This window comes from Oncorhynchus mykiss, chromosome 12, assembly GCF_057628025.1.
Source record: "Oncorhynchus mykiss isolate SJ-2025 chromosome 12, ASM5762802v1, whole genome shotgun sequence".
NCBI lineage: Eukaryota > Metazoa > Chordata > Actinopteri > Salmoniformes > Salmonidae > Oncorhynchus > Oncorhynchus mykiss.
In genome coordinates, this window is record NC_143033.1 from 65577649 (window position 1) to 65602958 (window position 25310).

At 45.1% G+C, this 25310-nt stretch overlaps 1 protein-coding gene across 3 annotated transcripts in view; it reads left to right on the plus strand.

Moving 5' to 3' along the window:
• Positions 1-278: 278 nt before the first annotated feature.
• kcnc3a (potassium voltage-gated channel subfamily C member 3a) overlaps positions 279-25310 on the plus strand; it is a 101296-nt gene continuing 76264 nt past the window's right edge. For 2 of the 3 annotated variants that reach the window (XM_021624413.3, XM_021624411.3), the window contains exon 1: positions 294-911. In XM_021624413.3, the coding sequence (XP_021480088.1) occupies positions 294-911 (618 nt within the window). Of the gene's footprint in view, positions 912-25310 lie in introns of all 3 variants that reach the window. The other variant, XM_090193002.1, reaches the window with a different exon arrangement.

Sequence of the window (25310 nt, forward strand, 5' to 3'; positions counted from 1 at the left end):
ATTATTATACAATGTAGAAAACAGTCAAAATAAAGAAAAACCCTTGAATGAGTAGGTGTGTCAACTTTTGGACTGGTACTGTATGTATGGGGCACACATTGGCTATGATCTATTTATATTTCAAACATTTGACCCTCATCTGTAGATTTGACCGTCATGTTAAAAAATCAACACCATACTCAACCCTTTTCCACTCAATATTCGACCCCTCTCTATTTCCCTCTCCACAGACTCCTCCCCCCCCCCCCTCCCCTTGTGTTCTCTCTCTTTTCCTCTCCCTCCCCCTTTCCCCTATGCTCAGTTCGGTGTCAGTCTCCTCTTTCAAAGGACGCAAGGGTGGGAACAAGTCGCCCAACAAAGCATGTTACAGTGCAGACATGACTTGTCCGCCAGACAGCGAGAAAATCGTAATAAACTGCGGAGGGGTGCGACACGAGACTTACCGCAGCACCCTCAAAACTTTGCCCGGTACCCGCTTATCTTGGCTTACCGATCCGGACGCGTTTAGCAACTTCGACTATGACCCCAAAATCGACGAGTTCTTCTTCGACCGCCACCCCGGCACATTCACATTCATCCTCAACTACTACCGCACAGGCAAGCTTCACTGTCCCAACGATGTGTGCGGCCCATTGTTCGAGGAGGAGCTCGCCTTCTGGGGCATCGACGAGACGGACGTGGAGGCGTGCTGCTGGATGAACTACCGTCAACACAGGGATGCCGAAGAGGCGCTGGACAGCTTCGAGCAGCCCGAGCCAGAGGAGCCGGAAGACGACCTGGAGCTGACTGCGGACGGAGAGCTCAAGAGGCTGTGCCTGCATGAAGACGGGCGCAAGAGGAGCTGGTGGAGTGTGTGGCAACCCTATTTCTGGAATCTTTTTGAGGATCCATATTCTTCCAAGAATGCCAAGGTGAGTCCTTCTTCCAGCACGATACATGCTGTTGCGATGCTTGTGTTGCGCGCGCTCTCTCTCTCTCTCTCTCTCTCTCTCTCTCTCTCTCTCTCACACTCGTTATGTCATTTCCTCTTTTAAAAATGTTGCGGTCCCACAGAAGTCTATTGCAGGTGCACAGGAATGTTAGTGTATTTAGAAGAGGGAGATCCCGCATAGCCTAATGCTTATTTAGGCTATATATTCAATATCCCTGACCTATTTTATAATGGACGTCATGTGTACAGACTGCAGTCAATGAAAGTTAGCTGCTATGTCCAAAGTTAATACGATGAGGGCGGGTGTGTTCATTGTGTTTCTGTCAGAATGACGGTGATGTTCGCTTTGATAGTGAAGGGAAATTAGTTCGAAGAAAAAAAAAACTGACTGTCATAAAACATCGGTTAGGGATTTCCAACAAGCAGCCAACTCAGACAAGTGCTGGTGTGCTTAGAAATTGTTACTGGTTGGAAATTGACTGTTGTGGGCCAGAGTGCGTTATTTTCTCTATTTTTGTTTAAATGATTATATGTAGCACCACAGTACGCTATAACAGTTGTGTGGGGAGACCCTCTCCCATGTACCTCGTTCCCTCTCACGCAGTCACTTGGTCGGTCCTCCATTCCTATACGCTTCTCACCTCGTCCCTCTATCCTTCTCCATTTTTACGCATTATTTCCCCGTTACCACTGCGTCTCGAGCGTACTGCATTCCCCCCCCCCCCTCCCCACACACACACACACACACGCGCACACACTTTCCCACGCTTGATTAAATTGTCGTTCTTTGTGGACCTCTAGTGCCGACTCCGTCGTTGTCGTCGAGTGCATCACTCAATCTCGATTAGCGCATTGTCTCCTCGCGCACTCTCTCGTCTTCCACACTGTTCACTCCCCTGTTGCGCATCTCTCTCTTTCTCCTTGCCTTTCACTCTCTCCATCCCACTTTCACCCCTCTTTCGTTTTAACAAGCCTTCTCGTGCTGCGTCCCTCCCCAGTCTATAGGCTACCTGCGTTTTGCGCACCCTGGCCGCGATTTTGGCGCATTTTAAGCAGCTAGTTTTGTAAACTACACTAGTGTCCACTTAGCTAACACAAGTAAAGTTAAAACCTAAATAAATGAATCATTAATGAATGGAACCATTGTCATGTTTGTGCCCACCACAGAAATTACTTCATTAACTCACCACTTTTCATTCTAATCTAGACCTAAACCTTTGACCATGCTCTCCTGCTGTTTAACCAACCTACCTGTTTGACCAACCTACCTGTTTGACCAACCAACCTGTTTGACCAACCTACCTGTTTGACCAACCAACCTGTTTGACCAACCTACCTGTTTGACCAACCTACCTGTTTGACCAACCTACCTGTTTGACCAACCAACCTGTTTGACCAACCTACCTGTTTGACCAACCTACCTGTTTGACCAACCTACCTGTTTGACCAACCAACCTGTTTGACCAACCTACCTGTTTAACCAACCTACCTATTTGACCAACCTACCTATTTGACCAACCTACCTGTTTGACCAACCTACCTGTTTGACCAAACAACCTGTTTGACCAACCTACCTGTTTGACCAACCTACCTGTTTGACCAACCTACCTGTTTGACCAACCAACCTGTTTGACCAACCTACCTGTTTGACCAACCAACCTGTTTGACCAACCAACCTGTAACCATTGAACTTGTCCTTCCTGCCAATCAACGTCTCCACCTTGTCTGCCGCAGTCTCAATCTATACAAGTGAATGGTTATTTTAGGCTTAGTTAGTTTAGGGTTTTTGTTGCCAACCAACATTATGAATGAAAGCTTTCCTTGCCTCTATATGTTGATTGACCAATTGCCTATCTCACTTTGCTTGTGGTGACATACACTTATGGAAAATTGTAAATGTGTACAGTAATTGTGTATTATCAACAGTAAAATACTTTAAAATGTTTTACTGCAGCACACTGTAAATTATGGGCATTGTGGGAAATGTTGTGAGATGGAAAAAATTGCTGTATTTAGAATGGCACTGTAATTCCAATATTTGTTGAGGATATATTTGTTGCACCCGTGAGTGAGAATGCTGTACCAATTTCACTTGTATGTAGTTATAGTGCCCCTTCAACTTAAAGTGTATAAAGGAGTGGCAGGTCTTAAAGTCTTAAACCCTAATGGTTGAGCATTTTGCCATGTCCTGTAGTCACTGACAGTTTGGAAGCCTCTAGAAGTGCAAGTGATATAAAACACAAAATATTCATTAATATACTGTAATGTTTGTAAACACTTTACCTAGCAGCCAAACTGCTTGCACCAATCCCTTGTAATTACAGTAAATGTAATTACGGTAAAATACTGTGAAATACAAACCCTGAAACTCGTTTAATTGTTTTCATTCATTTATTCACTCCGATTACAGTAGCATTACCTTTTTAAAAGTACAAGGCAGTGAATTTTACGGTATTGTACTGTGTCATTACACAGTACTTACTTTGATACTGTGTACTGTAAAATGAAATACAACATTTTACTTGCCGCTGAGCGGCCTGTAAGCTACTGACAAATTTACGGTAAGCCCTTTACAGTGTAGGCCTAGTCAGTGCAGTTGACATGCCAGCTATGAAGGAGACACACAGTAGCCCTATGTCACATGTGGCCCTGTAGGTATGACGCCCCAGCAGGTTGGTTATTCCCCTTCCATAAACATTCATCCCTTCAACATGACAAACCATATAGCCCATTTATCTTCAGTATGCTGGCCTTTGCATTGAAGGCTACCCACTTTTTTCCTTCGAGGTGATAGGCTATCTGTGTGTGAAAACAGGGACATCAACAGGCCTGCACCTGTGACAAATGAACAAAGACACATCTGCATGAGTATTCAGGTAGGACCACACATCTGCATGAGTATTCAGGTAGGACCACACATCTGCATGAGTATTCAGGTAGGACCACACATCTGCATGAGTATTCAGGTAGGACCACACATCTGCATGAGTATTCAGGTAGGACCACACATCTGCATGAGTATTCAGGTAGGACCACACATCTGCATGAGTATTCAGGTAGGACCACACATCTGCATGAGTATTCAGGTAGGACCACACATCTGCATGAGTATTCAGGTAGGACCGCACATCTGCATGAGTATTCAGGTAGGACCGCACATCTGCGGAGATGAGAGAGCATTCATAACCAGGAACTGTTGGCTGAAATGTGTTGACTGTTGAGGATGTGCAGGCCAGGCCTGTAACGTTACCTGTTACAACGGCTCACTTGTGGACACCTGCACCCAAACACAAATTAACACCTTCACGCAGGTAACACTGAACGCATGTGGTTCCCTTGGCAACAGGATGTATGCTATGCTGTATTCTGGCCCAGGCTACAGTAGGCTATTACAGGTATAGGCTTGACATATAAATATAATTAGTAGAATCAAGGTCGTTCCATAGAGAACACACAGACCTATTTAAGGTGTAAGGTGTCAAGAGAAGGCAACTAAGGGGTTCCGCTCTTGATTAAAAATGGGATAATCAACAATGGTCTGTATAGGGCTGATTGCTTCAGTTTAAGCCTGAGATCTTCGTACATGGAGTGACGTTAGAATATTCACGGTCACACAACAGGCGTAATTTATGCCAGAAGTTGTCCTGCGGGGGCGGCTATAGCTCCTTGTCCTTCTAAACACAAGTCCTTGGTAGAATGGACATTCTAATCTATCCAATGGGGTGGGTTTTTCGAGTTGTGTATCTGTTCTACAAAGTCTAACTATATGAGATGAACTTACCTGATGTTCTCTTCCTGGTGTGGTGGCCCTCTACCTGACCTCCAATGATGCTGTATTCATGGGAACACAATACTGCAGGCTTTTGTTTCCCGGAAGTTCGTTTTAGAGGGCGCAACGGGCTTAGAGTCAGAGTTTACGTCCTAAAAGGCATCCTATTCCCTATAAGAGTGCACTTCTTTTGGCCAGAGTCCTATTGACCCTGGACAAAAGTAGTGCACTATCGGGAATAGGGTGCCATTTGGGACGTAAACAGTGTGGCAGCTCCAGGTATAGAAGTTGCCCTCAGAAGCAGATCTGGGATCAGTTTACTATCCTCCAATCCTAACCTTACCCAATAGGAGGAGGGAATGCAGATATAACCTTAGATCAGTGTCTAGGGCCAATGTCACCCTACCCCAGAGATAAATTACAGCTAGGTCTCTTCCCAGGCTTACTCAGCAGGTAGAGTTGCCAAGATAACCCTCCTGGTTTGGGCATTTATCCCCTCCGACTATAAAGTGAAGTTATTTCAGCGGATTTTTCGAATGCTTGAGTGAAATTAATAAATGTAATCGATGTAAGTAGCCCTGATGTCAAATTACTTTTATAATCATTTAAAATTAGTTTTTTTTTTGTCATGGCAGACAGCAGAGGGTAAACACTGGATCGACCTATTGCTGATCAGTGCCCCTCTACTCTATCATCTAAAAAAAACTATTGGGGGGATACTCATAGAAGTATGTACATTTTATTGGGGCTAGTACTACTACTTTCACAGATGAGGGAGTTTACAGTGTGATGTGCATGGAGAAGATCCCTGGTAAGCTGAAATAACCACCCCATGATTGAGCATCCTGTAGGCTACAATGCTATAGCCCTACTGTGGGCTGATCCAAAACATGCTGATGCTTCTGAATTTACTTTTGCTTCGCACCGCAGGGTTGATTAGTAACATAGTGTAAAACAAGGGTAAGGTTTATAGCTTAAAACCAGTGGTGTAAAGTAACTTAAGTAAAGAATACTTTGAAGAATTTGTACTTTACTTTACTATATATATTTTTGGACAACTTTTACTCCATTACATTCCTAAAGAGAAAATATATATTTTTACTCCCATACATTTTCCCTGACATACAAAAGTACTTGTTACATTTCGAATGCTCAGGCAGATCAGCAATATGGTCAAATTCACGCACCTTATCAATATAATGCATTGTCACCCCTGCTGCCATTGATGATCTGGTGGACTAAACACAAATACTGCGTTTTTAAATTATGTCTGAGGCTTGGAGTGTGCCCCTGGCTGTCCATACTTGTACTTTTGTCATACTCTTTTACTCAGGTATGACAATCGAGTACTTTTTTCACCACTGTACCTAAGTACATTTTAAAATCAAATACTTTTAGACTTTTACTCAAGTAATATTTTACTGGATTACTTTTACATTTACTTGAGTCATTTTCTATTAAGGGCATCTTTACTTTTACTCAAGTATGACAATCTAGTACTTTTTCCACCACAGTTTATAACACAACAGAAGTAAACCAATCACAGATGACTTTGTGTTGTTTGGGATGGTGACATTTTGAACTTCATATTACAAGACATTGTGAAGAGAATAAAGAGGGTTATCCCAAGTGGGACGTGACTTTACACCACCACACACTTTGGAGGGAAGCGGAAGCACACCATCACCTGTGCCAATATGATTAATCCACCCCGGTAGTGGCTGTACTAGATGTAACTATAGCAGGGTCGCTACCACAATAAACCTCTTTCTCTCCTTCTCTCTCTTGCTCCCCCTCCTCGTGCTTAATTGTCTCTAAAAATCCATATCCATTTACGGAGACAAAGCTGTGCCGTGACCCAGATTATTGTGTGTTAAAAGAGTATTTTCTGTCGACTGGGCACATCAAGACAGCGTATTGCCCGGGCTGCGCCTGTATGACTGGTCTCTGGTTTGGCCTGGTTGTTGAGACTGCATGCAGGGGAAAAAGCATTCGAATCCGTTCATAGCCCTAAATATCTCAGATAAACCACCCCCTCTGTCCTCCTACTGTCATTCAGTGACTGGATGTTGTAGATGCTTGTGCTGCTGTCTCTTTCAGGCTTCCTTTGTAACAGAGATGTTAACAGAGCCGGGAATTAATGACTGAAGAATGAAAGCATGGTGAATCCTTGGTTTCAAGTGGAGTGAAATCTATCTGAAAGGCGTGGTTTGCGGGTTTATAAATTAGTGAGTGCAAAAGTGACCTTGCCTGCATATTCCTAAAGGTTTGGAGTATAGTAAGATACCAGGGACCTCATTTATCAAAAGTGCACAAAACTACTCTAAACCTTTCGCGCGCCAGTATTCCCGCTTTTTACTTGATGGGAAAGTGTGCATACTGTATCTCCACGCTAATCTCAGGCCATGCGTATGCACACCTAGTGGCTGATCAACTGTATTGCAAGCAAAACACATTTTTTTTTGGGGGGGGGGGGGGGGGGGTCGAGGTGTTTGATGCAGGGGAATTATAATAATGGTAGGCTCATACAAGCATTCAAACCTAGGCCTAATGATAAAACAGATGCATTTCCTGTTACTAAGATCATATAGCAGCAAGTCGCCTAATATGTTTATTTGACTTGTATTATATAGGCCTGAATCATAATTATATTGCAGGGCATGTCTCTCTCTTTCTGACATGACTGGTTTATACCCGCTACACAACAAATATTCATCTTCTATTTAGTCATCGTTATTAGTAAGTAGACCGTGGGCCTATGTCAGTTTTAGTAGGCTACAGTAGTGTTGTGCTATAGGAGCGCAACATAATAAATAACCTGTTTCAGACCCTATAACATGTATTGATCATGTATTGATAAATAAAATATTGCACAACAATTCGTATTTTGTGTGGGCTGTAGGCAGCATTTACTTTTAAATTGTTCAATAGACTTGCAGAATGCGCAGCCAGTGTTCGGCACTTGCTATAGGCGACATTTTTTTACTTCAAAAAAAAAAAGTATTTGCAAAATATTAAAACATTCTGCCCACACCTCTACAAAATGTTTTATCAAAATTGCCATTGCGCTGTAGAAACTATCATAGCCCAGTTCCAACATATCCTAATCCCGCAGCAAATGAGGGAGTTTTTGTTACCATAAAAGGTGAATGAGGGGTAAATGTGATAATTCTGTTTTTTATTTAAAATACATTTGTAAAAAAAATATTTCCGAATGCACACGGTGTGTTTGATAAATCCCACTAATTTGTTGCACATGCAAATTGGTTGATAAATGAGACCCCTGACTTTTTTGCAACATAATACATGTTGTGGTCCTATATGGCTCAATTGGTTAAAAGCAACGCTCGGATTGGGTTTTCAAATCCCGGCGCCACCCATGCGTAAAATGTGTGCACACTTGACTGTAAATCGCTTTGGATAATAACGTCTGTATTATATTATTATATGTTCTGAAAATGAAAGAAATAAAGGAAAACGGTGTGGAATGGAGAGGAAAAAGGGGCTGTAGCACAGCATTGATTAGGCTACAAAATTGACTACAGAGTCCCCGATTGGGTTTGATAGTGAGAAACAGCATATCGGTTGGGGGTGTCTTATTCTTTGCACGGCGGGTGAATGTCGTCATCGCTCTGCGGCGCCGACAGTGTATCCCTCAACTCTTTATCATATACAACACACGACTTGTTTTATTATCACGGATGCAGGGCTGTGCGCTGGGTGGCTTATTTTCACCTTCTAGCCCACCGGAGCCCTCTCCCCCCACTCTCCTACTCTCTCTCTCTCTCGTTGTGCTATAGCGTAGCACTGCGGTGCTGATAGTAGCTGACTTCGCGCCGATTTCTGCTGCAGCGCAGCACACGAAGCAGCGGTCTAAAAGGAGAGAAAAGGGAGAGGGGGAGGCGGAGAGATCGGGGGCTGTTTGTGCTAGCCCTTTTAAGACTTCGATCGAGAGTAAAAGCACTACAACTATTGTATGGGGTCGCTTTTCCCCTCTTTCGCGTATTTGTGTTTTGCTTAGCCTTGCAATCTTGGATGTGCGCATCCGCTTATTGATTAATCCATATGTCTCCGTGGCTGTCTCCACCAAATGGTGTTATTTGCAAAGCGAAGCCCCCACTTTACGCAGCGAGTTGAGCTGGCTCCCCCCCCCCCCCCCCCCCCACACACACACACACAGACACAGAGAGAGGGGAGGGGGGTAGTGCGGGTAGACGATAGCCGAGTACCCGCTGTTAGTGGCGATACCTGTCAAGCTCTAGAATGGCTGACTAGTCTCCCCTTTCACATCATGCCCGTAGAGGTTACCTCCTTTCGTGTACTACGCTTGCGCTGTTTAGTCAGTTTGAAGTATTCTGTCATATTTGTGTGTGTGTGCGCGCGCGCGCAGACTGACGGGCGTTCAATATCACACCTCTAGAGAGAAATTAACCCTCGTCCACCTTGTAAACTTCCCGAACGACCCTGGTCCAGTTTCACTCTTGTTACAATTACGACGCACACACACTGTGCTTTTGAGAATGTGCTGCTACAGAGGTTACCCCAGATATCAGAGGGAGCGCTTGATATTTGATGACATGTCAGGAAAAAAATCTGTTTAACCTCTGTGTGATCCAGCTCTGTTCATGTCACGCGCATCCTCACGCCTCTTGGCTGAAGACACGGTCGGTAGGTCATAGCTATGTTCCCCTCCCAGATATACCTGCGCTCGTGAGGAAAAATAAATAATATAACAAAAAAAATAAGTAAATTACTCTCTTTAGTACTAGGCCTAACGTACAGCGGAGCTGCGTATAGACCTGCTTGCTTGGTGTCACACTTTTGCCCCCAGCCCCACACCTGACTCCAATAATCAACAAATCACGATTTCCAGTTTCTAATGCAATTAGTTTAATCAGCTGTGTTTGCGAAGGATGGAGAAAAAGTTTGGCACAACACTGACCCCTGCGGCCTGGCTTTTTCATCCCTGCTCTAGTACCGGACAGCTCCACCCACACCTTCTGTATTTCAGCACTGGACAGCGATAGTCTGTTGGCCTATTTCAGCACTAGACAGCGCCTAGACCTCTCCCTTTTATTACTTTACTCGCCTTTCTACTTGTATGAACTAAAGTGTCTGACTACATAAAGGCTGCTCTTGCAATCTATTATGTTACAGCAATGCGACCAGACAAGTTGGTGTCACTTATAGCCTAGGTCTACTCATTGTGTCGATTGTCGAGGACGCGTTTAGGTCACTGAGATATCATTCAGTTCACGCTGCCGGTCTCGAACACTTGTTCGAACTTCCCTGACTGACTCAACTCTCCCAGGTCTCATTGTCTCCGTAAGACACGTCACCGAGGATCAGGGGAACATCTCAGCAAAGTTTATTCTCGAAACATATTGATCACTTTGTGTTATCCAACTCCAGTCCTCGAGTATCCCCAACAAACTATTAGCCTAAAATAAACAGTATGGTCTACTATACGTTTAGGGGCATCCGTTTTCCTAATGTTAATGGGCACACCCCCGGAAACTGCATAGCTTGCGAAATCTGTATTTTTCTTTCTATCCATAGTGTAAAAAAATGGCTAGCCTACTGCATGGCACATGCACAATACTATTCACCCAGGAATCAACTCATTGGTGACGTGGCCGTAGAGATCAAGAGCAAACACGTATTTGATGACTTTGATGTGACGTGTTCCACTTTTTTTTTAAATGGGGCTAAATCATTATTGTCTCGGTGTGTCGGTTGTCTCTTTCTCTCCCCAGGTGTTTGTAAACAATCTGTGAATAGGGGACCCGGGTGCCGAAAATAAACCGGCGTGTGTGAACTAGATTCCTTTGTACTGTATACGTCAAATGTGTGTCGTGCGCACTCCGACAGACTTACTCGCGCGCATGCTCGTGCCGGAAGGGATCTCACCTTTCTCCCGTCGGCAGTTGTATTTACCACCAGTCCTCTGGGGAGGCATTGGCCACTGGGAAACCTTTCATTCCCAGGCCGTATTGGTCTGTCTGTGGCCGATTTAAATGCTGCTTCTGCTGCGGATTGTCATTTCTGTGTTGTTCTTTAGTAAATGTAATGGGAAACGCATGTGACAGAGTCGCCTATTTGGAGGCTTGTTGACATTGCGTCAAAAACACGATCTCAAATTTCCTTGGGCATACAAATGTTGCACTCCACTCCTTTTACACCACCTTGCCGTTTTTCTGCTAAGGTTTCTGTTTGGCTGGATCCTATTTGTGATTCTGTCCCTCTACCGCCCCCCCTCCTCTTCTACCTCTAAATATAGATAGAAAAAGGGGAGATGGGCTGCATCTTTCCTCCTCTTTCCCATACTGACACGCACACCCCTCTTCCCCATACTGACACGCACACCTCCCCCGGTGGTTTTCGCTGGACGTTACTGCACCTCCGTTGCACATTCCCATGCAGCAGAGTGCTTTGCAGAAGCAACCCGCCACCGTGTGCATCAAAACCGCCCGTGGTTCTCTCCCCTTTCTCTTTTATTTTACCGATGTGCGTGCTGCCCGGCCTCAGCGGCCGGTTACTTGGCTTCCCTTACACAGCGCTGGCTGGTTTGCAGCGTGTACCCCAGCCACATTGTTTTCGCCCTTGTCGTCGTCGATTGTACCTGCTCGGAGTGTTTCGTGTGAATTGCATCCACTGCGGTGGCAGTGGGGCCCCTCCGCGGGGAGAGATGCGACAAACGTCGGGGGAACTGAAAGCTTTCAGCGCCGGTGTTCTCACATAGGGCCCAATCAAGGGGGCTTTTGAAAAAAAAAAAATCGTTATTTTAGGGAACACTAACTAATTTAACAGTTTTTTTTTTACATGCATGGTAGGTAATCTACCTACTGGTCACTTTATGTGTAACCTGTTTTTGAAGTAATCTAATAAAACAATTTTAAAAAGTAATTTATTTACAGGCAAAATGCAGACCATTGACTGTATGTAGGTTTATGTTTGAGGTAGGAATCATATAGGGTTTTGGCCCTGTGTTTCCCATAACAATATTCTGTTGTATAGAGAACAGGCTATGGTGCTGCACCACAAAACTTACATTTTTTCTCCTCCAGAATTGAGTAGCGGCAGAGACCACTTCCTATAGCCTTTCTGTCACACACACACACACACACACACACACACACACACACACACACACACACACACACACACACACACACACACACACACACACACACACACACACACACACACACACACACACTCTCTCTCTGTGTCAATCCTTGCATCATCTAAATTTGTACCTCCCCTTATGTACATCCTGTTCCTCAGTGTCCTTTCAGTTCATAGAGGACTGTCCCCATTCAAATACTTTGAACATGCCTACTTCCGTCCTTCTTTCAGTTAGTCAGGGACTGGCCCTGTTCAAATATTTAAAATTTGTATCCTTCCATCCATCCTTCCTTCAGTAAGTCAGTATCTGGCCCCGTTCAAAAACTCTAAACATGCATCCTTTCTTCCTTCGTTCAGTTAGTCAGGGACTGGCTCCATTCTTAAACTTTAAACATGCACCCTTCTGTCATCCAATCATGCACACCAGTAATAACCTCGAGAAACAGCTGAAAGGAAGGAGGCAGTCTGAAAGTATTGGAACCGTGCCCTGGAGTCAATGACATGATAGCCGCGCTAGCCCACTGAGCTAAAGACTTGGCGTTTGCCTCTGGGAGCGAACACAAGTCTCCAAGTCCCAGGCAAGGTGACTTGTAGTCACTAGAGTTTAGTTTGGCAAAATACCACCTCTCCCTTCACCTGATAGGGGACAGACAGAGGAGAGCAGAGAGCCACGGGGTGCTGCAGTGCAGATGGATCTTCCCACTGAGCACACACTGGATGAATCAACGTTGTTTCAACGTCATTTGTCAATTCATTGTGACGTGGAATTAACGTGAAACATACATTGGATTTGAAAAAAGTCAGCAACCAGTACTGTTTTCATCTCATTTCAACCGGTGCTGTTTTCATCTCATTTCAACCAGTGTTGTAATCATTGAAATGAAGGTCAACTTCAACTTAAACACATTGACTTAACTTGACTAACAGGTTGTTACATCAATCTAATATCAACATAATTAGAACTGTATACGTTGAAATTGCGTTGAAAATTCCACGTGGAAATATATTCAATATATTGGGGTGGTTGAAATAATGTTGAATTTCATATTTGATAAGACATATGTTACTTGACCTTGTTTCAATGTTGATAGTAAAATGCTATGTTTGAATCAACGTCATTGTTTCAATATTATGCCATCAGCCAAAATAGAGGTGTATTGAAATAAAGATGTGAAGCCGCAGTCCAACGATTCCTGCCCGAACAGTGACTCCTACTGGAGCATGAGGGGTAAATGCATTTCAGTGAGAACAAGTATACCATCTGAATGCCTACCTCTATGAACCCTACTTAGCTTTGGCAACAAGCTGCGTTTGATTCAGCTGAGGTGTCATGTCAACACATTTAGACATTGATTAGCTTCCATACTCTGCATAGACTACCTAAATAACATTGAATTGTTGAAGGTAACTCCTCTAACCTTTCTGACACAAGCTGCATGTGAAAGTAAACTGGAGTGAGGTTGGGTTTACGTAGGATACATTAACATCTGATTTGCCCAAACGAGACCGTCATTTAAATACAAGTCAATGTATTTCAGTTGACGTTTTACCCCCATTTCAATGTTTACAACGCTGGTTGAAACGAGATGAAAACAGCACCGGTTGATGACTCTTTTTCAAATCCAATGTATTTTCCACGTTGATTCGATATCACAATTCGTTGACACATTACGTTGGAACAATGTTGATTCAACCAGTGTGTGCTCCGGTGGGTTGGCTCTGGTCACTTTATGTGCTTAAACAGCTGATTTATGATCAGATCTAACCAGAACCAGTTAGAGCAAAAAAAATGATTATAAGTGGCCTGGGATCAGTTGAGGTATAATGTAAAGCGTAAAAGATAAGCCACAATAAGTTGTTACAAAAGGATTTCAGGTGAAGGGTCAAGCCAGTCATACAGGCTAGAGCTAAGGTATAGTGCTAGAGTTATAGCTTGTTAGAGAGACACTCAAACAACCTCTGAATGAACTTGATCCATTAAACTGCAACGTGAGATGATACGTTGTGGTGTTTGACCTGATAAAAAAACACCTTGGACAGCAACATTTGTCACATAAAAGGCAGTTTGTGCAAATGTTTTGTCCTTGTTCCTTCTATACTGCCTTTAATTCTATTCATAGGAACCATTATGGAGAGAGTTTTTCAATGAAAGGCACATTATCAATTCAATGTATTATTATCGAAAGGAGAGGTAAGCAGTGTGTTCATGTGACACAGGGCTTGTGTCCCGCTGGTCTACATCCTCTGGGGGAAGGGGTAGAGGTAGGGTTGGGAGGGTGCCTTTCCTGTTGACCCTGAGGGAACACTCTTTCCCCTTGTGTAAAAATGGCTAATTTGGCACAGGACAGAGAGTGAAAAATCCCAACACTTAAACACCCCTTTTCCTTCTCCTCTTTCTCTTCTCTCTTCCTCTCCCCTCCTCCACTTCCATTCCCTTCCCCTCCCCTCTTTCTCTCCCCTCTTCCGAATCAGTCTTCCCCTCTACCACTCAGTTCCCCATTTTCCCCCTCTTCAATTATTTTCCTCCTCTCCTCCACTTCCCTCTTGCTCTCCTCTCCTCCCCTTTTCTCCCATCCTCCACTCTCGCCTTCCCCTCTTCTCCTTCTGGTTATAGGATGGTGGGATGATTCTCATCCTCCACTCTCGCCTTCCCCTCTTCTCCTTCTGGTTATAGGATGGTGGGATGATTCTCATCCTCCACTCTCGCCTTCCCCTCTTCTCCTTCTGGTTATAGGATGGTGGGATGATTCTCATCCTCCGGAGAGAGAGAGAACTGGAAGCTTTTGGACATTTGTGGGATTTGTCAGGCAGATGTCAAATTCTCCTTACTTACTTACGGCCCTGTATTAGCCTCTTCAAATAGCCCTACAGGGCCCAGTTCAATCAAAACTGCTAACCAGGTTTCCGCGGTCAAGCAATGATGTTGCAAGAATACTTGAATTGTAATTGATTTGACACTTGAATTGTATATGTGTATTGATACACTCAGTAAAACCATGTTTAGGCCTACATTAGAAACCAAATCAATCTTTAGAACGTATCAATGAACGTCAATAGGCCATATCAAACACAACTGCCTCCCATTTATCACAAAATGGCGGAAAGTATTATCCCAGTTTCCCCTGTACAATGTAAAGCACATTGAGTTTGAGGAAACTGTTGTGTAATCTGTACTGTAAACACAAACCATGCCCATTATAATGCAGCTGTAATTTCCCAGAAGTGTACCATGTGAGGTGCTGCTGAAAAGGCCAGGCCTTCCATCCTTGATGAGTATTTATGGATCAGTGGAGATAAGTGAATGGCATTTGGATTACCAGTGGAGAAATTACACAGGAGTAGAGAATAGTTATTGTGGCCAAGCCCTTTGGCTGTGAGGCACACCTAGTCGAATCGAACATTGCCTAAGGCACAATGAATTGACAAGTAATACATTGCACACACACACACACACACACACACACACACACACACACACACACACACACACACACACACACACACACACACACACACACACACACACACACACACACACACACACACACACACACACACACACACACACACACACACACACACACACACACACAAGTGATGGTTTATAGCATACAGCAATTCCCTTGCACACTCTGTTTCTCACCCAACCTGCTCCGGATTCTCTCTCCCACAAGATTTCATTTTTGAACAGGGCAGGAGAAACTGATCTGAGGGAAGGAAAGAGAGATGGAGAGACAGAGAGAATACGTAGGGACAAATGGAGAAAGCAAGAGAAGGAAAGATGGAGACATCCTGTCTTTAAAACAGAACACAGAACACACACACCACACACACACACACACACACGTAATAAACCTCTCCGTCAATCTCTGTGCACCACGTCGATAACGTGATGATTTCCGTAAAGCCTCTGTGTGTTCACGATATTGAAATCCCTCATGGCACTTTCCAGGCAAGAACAGAGTGTATCGATATGTGTGCATGTATGTGTGAAAATGTGTGTGTTTGTATGTGAGAGTGTGTGTGTGCGCGTGCGCACTGCAGAGAAGAGGTCTGTGAGAGGAGGGAGACTCATGAAATGATGATGACGGTAATGCTGCAGAGCTCCGTATAGGGGAGGGAGAATGCGAGAGAGAGAGAGAGAGAGGGGGGGGGGATGAGAGTGGAGAGAGGCAGGCGGGAAGGAGGAAGAGAGAGAGAGAGAGATGCGGCGGAGCAAGAAGGAAGAGGAGGAGGCGGCGAGGGGCTGACGCTGCCTGGTAATGAAAGAGGGATGATTTGAGAGAGGAATGAAGGAGAGAGTAGCAATGGAGGGACAATCCTGAGCTTAGCAGTATCAAAGCACCTCAGGCCACAAACTGCTGGGGAAAAAGCCTACACGTGCAGAATTAAGGTGAATGGACAGACAGGGATACAAGACAGGACATAAAGAAGTAGAGAGAGAGAGAGAGAGAGAGAGAAAGAAGAGAGAGAGAGATTTGCCAAGAGGGATGGAAAGAGATGAATAGCAAAGTTCTGCATTTTAATATCTCTCTCGCTCCCTCTCTTTCTCTGTCAAAGTGTGAAGCGTGGGTACATTTACCAGCCAACCCAGTCAATCTCTGGGTGGCCCTGTCTCTGACAGTTTGGACACAGTTGGCCCGTGTGTGTGTGTGTGTGTGTTGTATTTAATGATGGAGAAGATTCCAGTGTGTCTTTGTGGAATAGCGGCTGCTCCGCTCTCTGCTGACTGTTCCTGTACAAATACAGACGCTATGACTCAGTGCCCAGATCCTGTGTGTGTTCATTCTCTAGGACAATTATGCTTTCCCCCCATGCAGTGTGTGTACTTTACTACAGAACATATGTGTGTGGAGTGGTTGATCAAGTGTTGGAGATAAACGAGAGAGAGAGAGAGAGAGAGAGAGAGAGAGAGAGAGAGAGAGAGAGAGAGAGAGACTGTAAAATACTGAGTGATGTGAGGGCACAGAGAGAGAAGAGAGACTGACAGAGGGAGGGAGGGAGAGCAGGAGAGGAGAGGCACATTTGCAAGGACAAACATGCATAGTGCACTGCAGTGATCAGGGTTGAATACTAAGCAGAAAAAATGCAATGCCTTCTCTTTTCCTGGTTTCACCTCAATGGACAGGGTGTGTGTGTGTCCCGGCCAAAGAGAGAGGGAGTGTGTCTGAGTCCGTCTGCATGTGTGTGTGCAAGAGTAAGACCAGTTTGTGTGTGTGTATTCCTGTGTGTTTATGGCTTCCTATTGCACTTACTGTACTTGCCACAGTCTAATCCACTGGAATACAATGTACACGATAAGCACTCTCCAAGACATAGGGGTTAGTGCTCTACTTACCTGAAGCTAACATTACCCTCTATACTTCACTGTTCTTCAAGAGTTTAGCTACCTGAGGCTAACATTACTTCACTGTTCCACTTTGTTTTCAATAGAATTCCTATGGTGTTCCTGTCCCTCCGTCCTTCCAAATCTCCATCTTTAAGATGTCCTAATTTCCATGATTATTCCCAAGGCTGCTGGGCTTTTTCTGTTCCCAGTCCCACGTGGGAGCATCTCCCTCCTCTTTCGGTCCTCCTCTTTCTGTCCTCCTCTTTCTGTCCTCCTCTTTCTGTCCTCCTCTTTCGGTCCTCCTCTTTCGGGTCCTTCTCTTTCGGTCCTTCTCTTTCGGTCCTTCTCTTTCGGTCCTTCTCTTTCTGTCCTTCTCTTTCGGTCCTCCTCTTTCTGTCCTCCTCTTTCGGTCCTCCTCTTTCGGGTCCTCCTCTTTCGGTCCTCCTCTTTCTGTCCTCCTCTTTCGGTCCTCCTCTTTCGGGTCCTCCTCTTTCGGTCCTCCTCTTTCTGTCCTTCTCTTTCTGTCCTTCTCTTTCGGTCCTTCTCTTTCGGGTCCTCCTCTTTCGGTCCTCCTCTTTCGGTCCTCCTCTTTCTGTCCTTCTCTTTCTGTCCTCCTCTTTCGGTCCTTCTCTTTCGGGTCCTCCTCTTTCGGTCCTCCTCTTTCTGTCCTCCTCTTTCGGTCCTCCTCTTTCGGGTCCTCCTCTTTCTGTCCTTCTCTTTCTGTCCTTCTCTTTCGGTCCTTCTCTTTCGGGTCCTCCTCTTTCGGGTCCTCCTCTTTCGGTCCTCCTCTTTCTGTCCTCCTCTTTCGGTCCTCCTCTTTCGGTCCTCCTCTTTCGGTCCTTCTCTTTCTGTCCTTCTCTTTCGGTCCTTCTCTTTCTGTCCTTCTCTTTCGGTCCTCCTCTTTCTGTCCTCCTCTTTCTGTCCTCCTCTTTCGGTCCTTCTCTTTCTGTCCTTCTCTTTCTGTCCTTCTCTTTCTGTCCTTCTCTTTCTGTCCTTCTCTTTCTGTCCTTCTCTTTCTGTCCTTCTCGCTCTCTTTCTTCATTTGTCTGCTCTTCCTCTTCGCTCCCTCGTCGTCCTCCTGCCCTTTCTTCTTATTCTATCTTTCTTTCTGTCTGTCTTCATCTCCCTATCTGTCACTCAGACTCTCTCTCCCAGGGGAAACGCGTGTCCACTTCTAAGGGCTCATAATGTTCCCTCCTTAGGGACGACAGGAAGTAATGTCCACTCGGGTGCTAAGACGTCTCCACTGACTTCTCTCCAGGAATGAAGTCCTTTTAGGACACAGGGACACTCAGACCCAACGGGATATGTGAGAGATCATTCCACTCTTTGGTAGCATCAATGCACACTCCTCGGGGCATGGGGATGTTCCCTCCCTATGTAGGGTACACTTTAGTCCCTGGTTAGTGAGGACTGAGCAGTAGTGTCATTACTGTTGAATGAGCTGGTTATATAAAAAATGGCCTGGATGCGTGGGACTGTCTCAACATCTATATGTCTCAATGGGCATGGGCAAAACACAGTATATGGATCAGGGAGGGAGGGAGAGAATGGTGTGGGGGGAGAAGAGAGAGGCGGCAGGGAGAGAAAGAGAGGTAGAACAGAGAGGGGGATAAAAGAGAGAGCTGGAAGAGAGAGAGTGGGAAGAGGGTTTGCTTGGATGGTTGGAAACGAACAGAATGGGGACCAGGAGGAAAAGGTGGGAGGATCATGATTTTTCAATTTCATTCAAGAGTAGGGTTTAGTATTTAAAAAAATAAATCTAGTCCATGCGAGGGGCATGTAATTTGTAATTGATGAATTTTCAATATTTCTCAGTGTTTTAGAACTAGTTGCGTAGCAGGTTTTTATCGATGTGTGCCTGATACCGCCCCGAATCTCTGACTCTTCGCTGGGCGCGCAATATCAAGTGCACCTGTAGGCTATTTAGTGTGGTCTCAATCAAATGCTCCACAGGCTATGGCCTAGGCTGCAGGAGCACAGAGCAAAGTTATATTCGTGAGAAAATGTACTTCCTTCTTTTGCGCTGCTGGGAACGGCGTAATTAAAACTAGGCTGCCTTGCTCTTACTGATCGAAACCTGTTGGCTGTGTAGCTTTTAAAGTGGCAGTTCAGGAAGAGAGTCAAAGGCTTCTTCCCGAAATGGGTATATACTTATACTCCCCCCAAAATTCTATACAGTGCACACAGACTAGCCTATTCTGTTCAGTTTGAGAGGGAAAGTACGACGATGAGAAGGAGGACCGGAAGTCAACTTTGACAGCTTGCTGCTACTATAATGGATTTGATAAACAATAGGTTTCTCACCCATGATGGAACTACACTGAACAAAAGTATAAACGCAAACATGCAACAATTTCAACGGTTTTACTGAGTTTACAGTTCGTATAAGGAAAAACAGTCAACTGAAATGAATTCATTAGGCCCTAATCTATGGATTTCACATGACTGGGAATGCAGATGTGCATCTGTTGGTCACAGATACCAAAACAAAAAAAGTAGGATTGTGGATCAGAAAACCAGTCAGCATCTGGTGATCACCGCTTGCCTCATGCAAATGATGGTCACACCAGAGCTGATCAGGCTGTCGATTGTGGCCTGCGGAATGTTGTCCCACTCCTCTTCGATGGCTGTGCGAAGTTGCAGGGTATTGGCCGGAACTGGAACACACTGCGGATGAATGGCACGACAATGGGCATTCAAATGGCCATCGATAAAATGCAATTGTGTTCATTGTCCGTAGCTTATGCCTGCAGTACCATAACCCCACCTCCACCATGGGGAACTCTGTTCACAACGTTGACATCGGCAAACCGATCACCCACACGACGCCATACACGCGGTCTGTGGTTGTGAGGCTGGTTAGACGTACAGCCAAATTCTTTAAAACAACGTTGGAGGGCAGCTTATGGTAGAGAAATATCATTCAATTATTTGGCAACAGCTCTGGTGGACATTCCTGCAGTCGGCATGCCAATTGCACGCACCCTCAACACTTGAGACATCTGTGACATTGTGTTTTGCGACAAAACTGCAGATTTTAGAGTGGCCTTTTATTGTCCCCAGCACAAGGCGCACCTCTGTAATGATCATGCTGTTTAATCAGCTTCGTGACATGCCATATCTGTCAGGAGGATGGATTATCTTGGCAAAGGAGAAATGCTCACTAACAGGGATGTAAACACATTTGTGCACAAAATCTGAGCTAAATCAGCTTTTTTTGTGCGTACAGTATGGGACATTTATTTTATTTCAGCTCATGAAACATGGGACAAACACGTTACATGTTGCACTTTTCTCTACTTTTTTGTTGTATATTTATCAGAGCTACTGAGATATCGACCTCACAATAATCGCTCATTTGACTAACTTGCACTGTGTTGCTGAAACCATGAAGCGGTAGCCGCGGCACAGTCAATCAGGCAGCTCATGGTGCTGCATCATGCACTCTAAATAGCCTACCTCCGTGTCTGTGAAGTTAGAACCAGGACTCGAATTGAGGGGGTATGAGTGTGCCATAGGCCTACCTTTTGGTTAAGAATATTGTTTTGTTCAATAAAAGCATAGGCATACCCCTTGTTAGCTTTAAAGGGATCCTTCAAGGATTTGTACAATGAGGCCCTTTATCCTTTATCAGATGAAGTTGTGCGTACGATTTGCATGTCTCTGTGTCCAGTAGGAAGGAAGTTAGAGTTTCACCAGCCAATGCTAGCGCTGGTTAACAACTACCTTCAAACGGCACACAGAGACATAAAAATGGTTCTCCACGTGTTCATCTGACTCTGGGGAAGTAGATACATGGCCTCATTCCCAAAATCCCGAAGTATCCCTTTAAGATTTTGAAGAGAATAAAACGATGATATGAAGGGATCTATATTAGCACTTTGGTCCTTGATGCTTTATGCCAGAAACAAGCTGTTAAAAAGAACTGGGAAAGAAGTGACTTGGAATGCATATGCGGACGTCTTTGTTTGGTTTCTATGACATTCCTTGGCTGAGCTACAACTTTCTATAGCAGAAGGAGACCGAAATAGACTTTGCTTGGGAAGTAATCTAATTCTGTCGCTATCAATTGATTAAGCTATTCACTTTCTGTGCGGTAGAAGACGTTTAAACCCAGACAGCTTTTAGGGAAACACTTGTGACCTTCTCTCGTTGGTTTAAGCCAATGGAAGAAGAGTAGCCAGCAGTTAAAGCTTTACATTTTTCTGCGTCTGCAGGCCTACTCTGTCTGGGGTGGAAAGGTAGGCCTACTCTGTCTGGGGTGGAAAGGTAGGCCTACTCTGTCTGGGGTGGAAAGGTAGGCCTACTCTGTCTGGAGTGGAAAGGTAGGCCTACTCTGTCTGGAGTGGAAAGGTAGACCTACTCTGTCTGGGGTGGAAAGGTAGGCATACTCTGTCTGGGGTGGAAAGGTAGGCCTACTCTGTCTGGAGTGGAAAGGTAGGCCTACTCTGTCTGGGGTGGAAAGGTAGGCCTACTCTGTCTGGAGTTGAAAGGTAGGCCTACTCTGTCTGGAGTTGAAAGGTAGGCCTACTCTGTCTGGAGTGGAAAGGTAGGCCTACTCTGTCTGGGGTGGAAAGGTAGGCCTACTCTGTCTGGAGTGGAAAGGTAGGCCTACTCTGTCTGGAGTGGAAAGGTAGGCCTACTCTGTCTGGGGTGGAAAGGTAGGCATACTCTGTCTGGGGTGGAAAGGTAGGCCTACTCTGTCTGAAGTGGAAAGGTAGGCCTACTCTGTCTGGGGTGGAAAGGTAGGCATACTCTGTCTGGGGTGGAAAGGTAGGCCTACTCTGTCTGGGGTGGAAAGGTAGGCCTACTCTGTCTGGGGTGGAAAGGTAGGCCTACTCTGTCTGGAGTGGAAAGGTAGGCCTACTCTGTCTGGGGTGGAAAGGTAGGCCTACTCTGTCTGGAGTGGAAAGGTAGGCCTACTCTGTCTGGAGTTGAAAGGTAGGCCTACTCTGTCTGGAGTTGAAAGGTATGCCTACTCTGTCTGGAGTTGAAAGGTAGACCTACTCTGTCTGGAGTTGAAAGGTAGGCCTACTCTGTCTGGAGTTGAAAGGTAGGCCTACTCTGTCTGGAGTTGAAAGGTAGGCCTACTCTGTCTGGAGTTGAAAGGTAGGCCTACTCCGTCTGGAGGGGAAAGGTAGGCCTACTCTGTCTGGGGTGGAAAGGTAGGCCTAACTTTTGGAAGTACCATGCTCAGCTTCATAATGAAGTCTCAGATTTATTTAGTTGCAAACAGGGACGGTTTCATTACAAACAAGACACGATGATTTGGCATTGGAGAAATATGATGAGATGAACACATAGGCCTTTCTCTCTGTCCATTCTTAGCCTGTAATTTTTGTCATTTGTGTGGTATTAAAAAAAAAAGATTCTGCTCAGGTCTCCAGTCATGTGAAATGACGTAGAATTGCATGACATTTTTTACAAAAGGCTTATTTTTCTCAGACCTGCAAATACGATGATATGATAAAAGCATTGCATGAATCTAAAGAAGGTATTTCCCGCCCTCATCTATTTCCACGGTGGCTTGCAAACCCACAACCTTCTGGCCCCGGGGCCCTGTGCTTATCAAAACTCCTGCATTGCCATGTGATGCTTACAGGACGAGGATCCGTTTCTAAAACGGCACATTTAGTCTCTGGTCCATCCTAGAAGTGAGGGTAAACGGTAGGCATGTTTTCTGTTATCCAATTTCTGTTTTAATTATTACTTTGGGTCTAGGGGATAGTCACTTGTTTTGTTTTTCAGGGAAGGTTTGGTTAAAGTATATTTTGCCGAAGGGAGAGCCTGTTGTCAAACTACTGTCTTCGACGTTATGTATTGGACATTCACTTAGATAATTCAAGTTTATCCGTATTTGCTTTTGACGGAAAGAGAGGGAGAAAGGACTAGAGAGGGAAGAGAAGGGAGGGAGTGAGAGAGGGGTAGAGAGAGGAAGATAGAGAGAGGAATAGAGAGGGAAGAGAAGGGAGGGAGTGAGAGAGGGGTAGAGAGAGGAAGATAGAGAGAGGAATAGAGAGATATACAAAGAGGTGGGAGAGGTGTATATATATATATACTGCTCAAAAAAATAAAGGGAGCACTAAAATAACACCTCCTAGATCTGAATGAATGAAATATTCTTATTAAATACTTTTTTCTTTACATAGTTGAATGTGCTGACAACAAAATCACACAAACATTATCAATGGAAATCAAATTGATCAACCCATGGTCTGGATTTGGAGTCACACTCAAAATTAAAGTGGAAAACCACACTACAGGCTGATCCAACTTTGATGTAATGTCCTTAAAACAAGTCAAAATGAGGCTCAGTAGTGTGTGTGGCCTCCACGTGCCTGTATGACCTCCCTACAACGCCTGGGCATGCTCCTGATGAGGTGGCGAATGGTCTCCTGAGGGATCTCCTCCCAGACCTGGACTAAAGCATCCGCCAACTCCTGGACAGTCTGTGGTGCAACGTGGCGTTGGTGGATGGAGCGAGACATGATGTCCCAGATGTGCTCAATTGGATTCAGGTCTGGGGAACGGGCGGTCCATAGCATCAATGCCTTCCTCTTGCAGGAACTGCTGACACACTCCAGCCACATGAGGTCTAGCATTGTCTTGCATTAGGAGGAACCCAGGGCCAACCGCACCAGCATATGGTCTCACAAGGGGTCTGAGGATCTCATCTCTGTACCTAATGGCAGTCAGGCTACCTCTGGCGAGCACATGGAGGGCTGTGCGGCCCCCCAAAGAAATGCCACCCCACACCATGACTGACCCACCGCCAAACCGGTCATGCTGGAGGATGTTGCAGGCAGCAGAACGTTCTCCACGGCGTCTTCAGACTCTGTCACGTCTGTCACATGCTCAGTGTGAACCTGCTTTCATCTGTGAAGAGCACAGGGTGCCAGTGGCGAATTTGCCAATCTTGGTGTTCTCTGGCAAATGCCAAACGTCCTGCGCGGTGTTGGGCTGTAAGCACAAACCCCACCTGGTGACGTCGGGCCCTCATACCACCCTCATGGAGTCTGTTTCTGACCGTTTGAGCAGACAGATGCACATTTGTGGCCTGCTGGAGGTCATTTTGCAGGGCTCTGGCAGTGCTCCTCCTGCTCCTCCTTGCACAAAGGCGGAGGTAGCGGTCCTGCTGCTGGGTTGTTGCCCTCCTACGGCCTCCTCCACGTCTCCTGATGTACTGGCCTGTCTCCTGTTAGCGCCTCCATGCTCTGGACACTACGCTGACAGACACAGCAAACCTTCTTGCCACAGCTCGCATTGATGTGCCATCCTGGATGAGCTGCACTACCTGAGCCTGTGTGGGTTGTAGACTCTACGACTAGAGTGAAAGCACCGCCATCATTCAAAAGTGACCAAAACATCAGCCAGGAAGCATAGGAACTGAGAAGTGGTCTGTGGTCACCACCTGCAGAACCACTCCTATATTGGGGGTGTCTTGCTAATTGCCTATAATTTCCACCTGTTGTCTATTCCATTTGCACAACATCATGTGAAATGTATTGTCAATCAGTGTTGCTTCCTAAGTGGACAGTTTGTTTTCACAGAAGCGTGATTGACTTTAGTTACATTGTGTTGTTTAAGTGTTCCCTTTATTTTTTTGAGCAGTATATATATATACAGTGCCTTGCGAAAGTATTCGGCCCCCTTGAACTTTGCGACCTTTTGCCACATTTCAGGCTTCAAACATAAAGATATAAAACTGTATTTTTTTGTGAAGAATCAACAACAAGTGGGACACAATCATGAAGTGGAACGACATTTATTGGATATTTCAAACTTTTTTAACAAATCAAAAACTGAAAAATTGGGCGTGCAAAATTATTCAGCCCCTTTACTTTTAGTGCAGCAAACTCTCTCCAGAAGTTCAGTGAGGATCTCTGAATGATCCAATGTTGACCTAAATGACTAATGATGATAAATACAATCCACCTGTGTGTAATCAAGTGTCCGTATAAATGTGCAGGTGCATTTATACGGACACTTGATTACGCACAAAAATGTAGATGTAGATGGAGATGGAGAGATTGCGTTAGAAGGCTCTCAAGTTCTTGAGGAGAACGAGGCTCAGCTCCCATGGAAGATGTTTTTATCAATGTGAGGTGACCTAACCATTCACAAGTACTGTTCAACACTCAACCCACAAC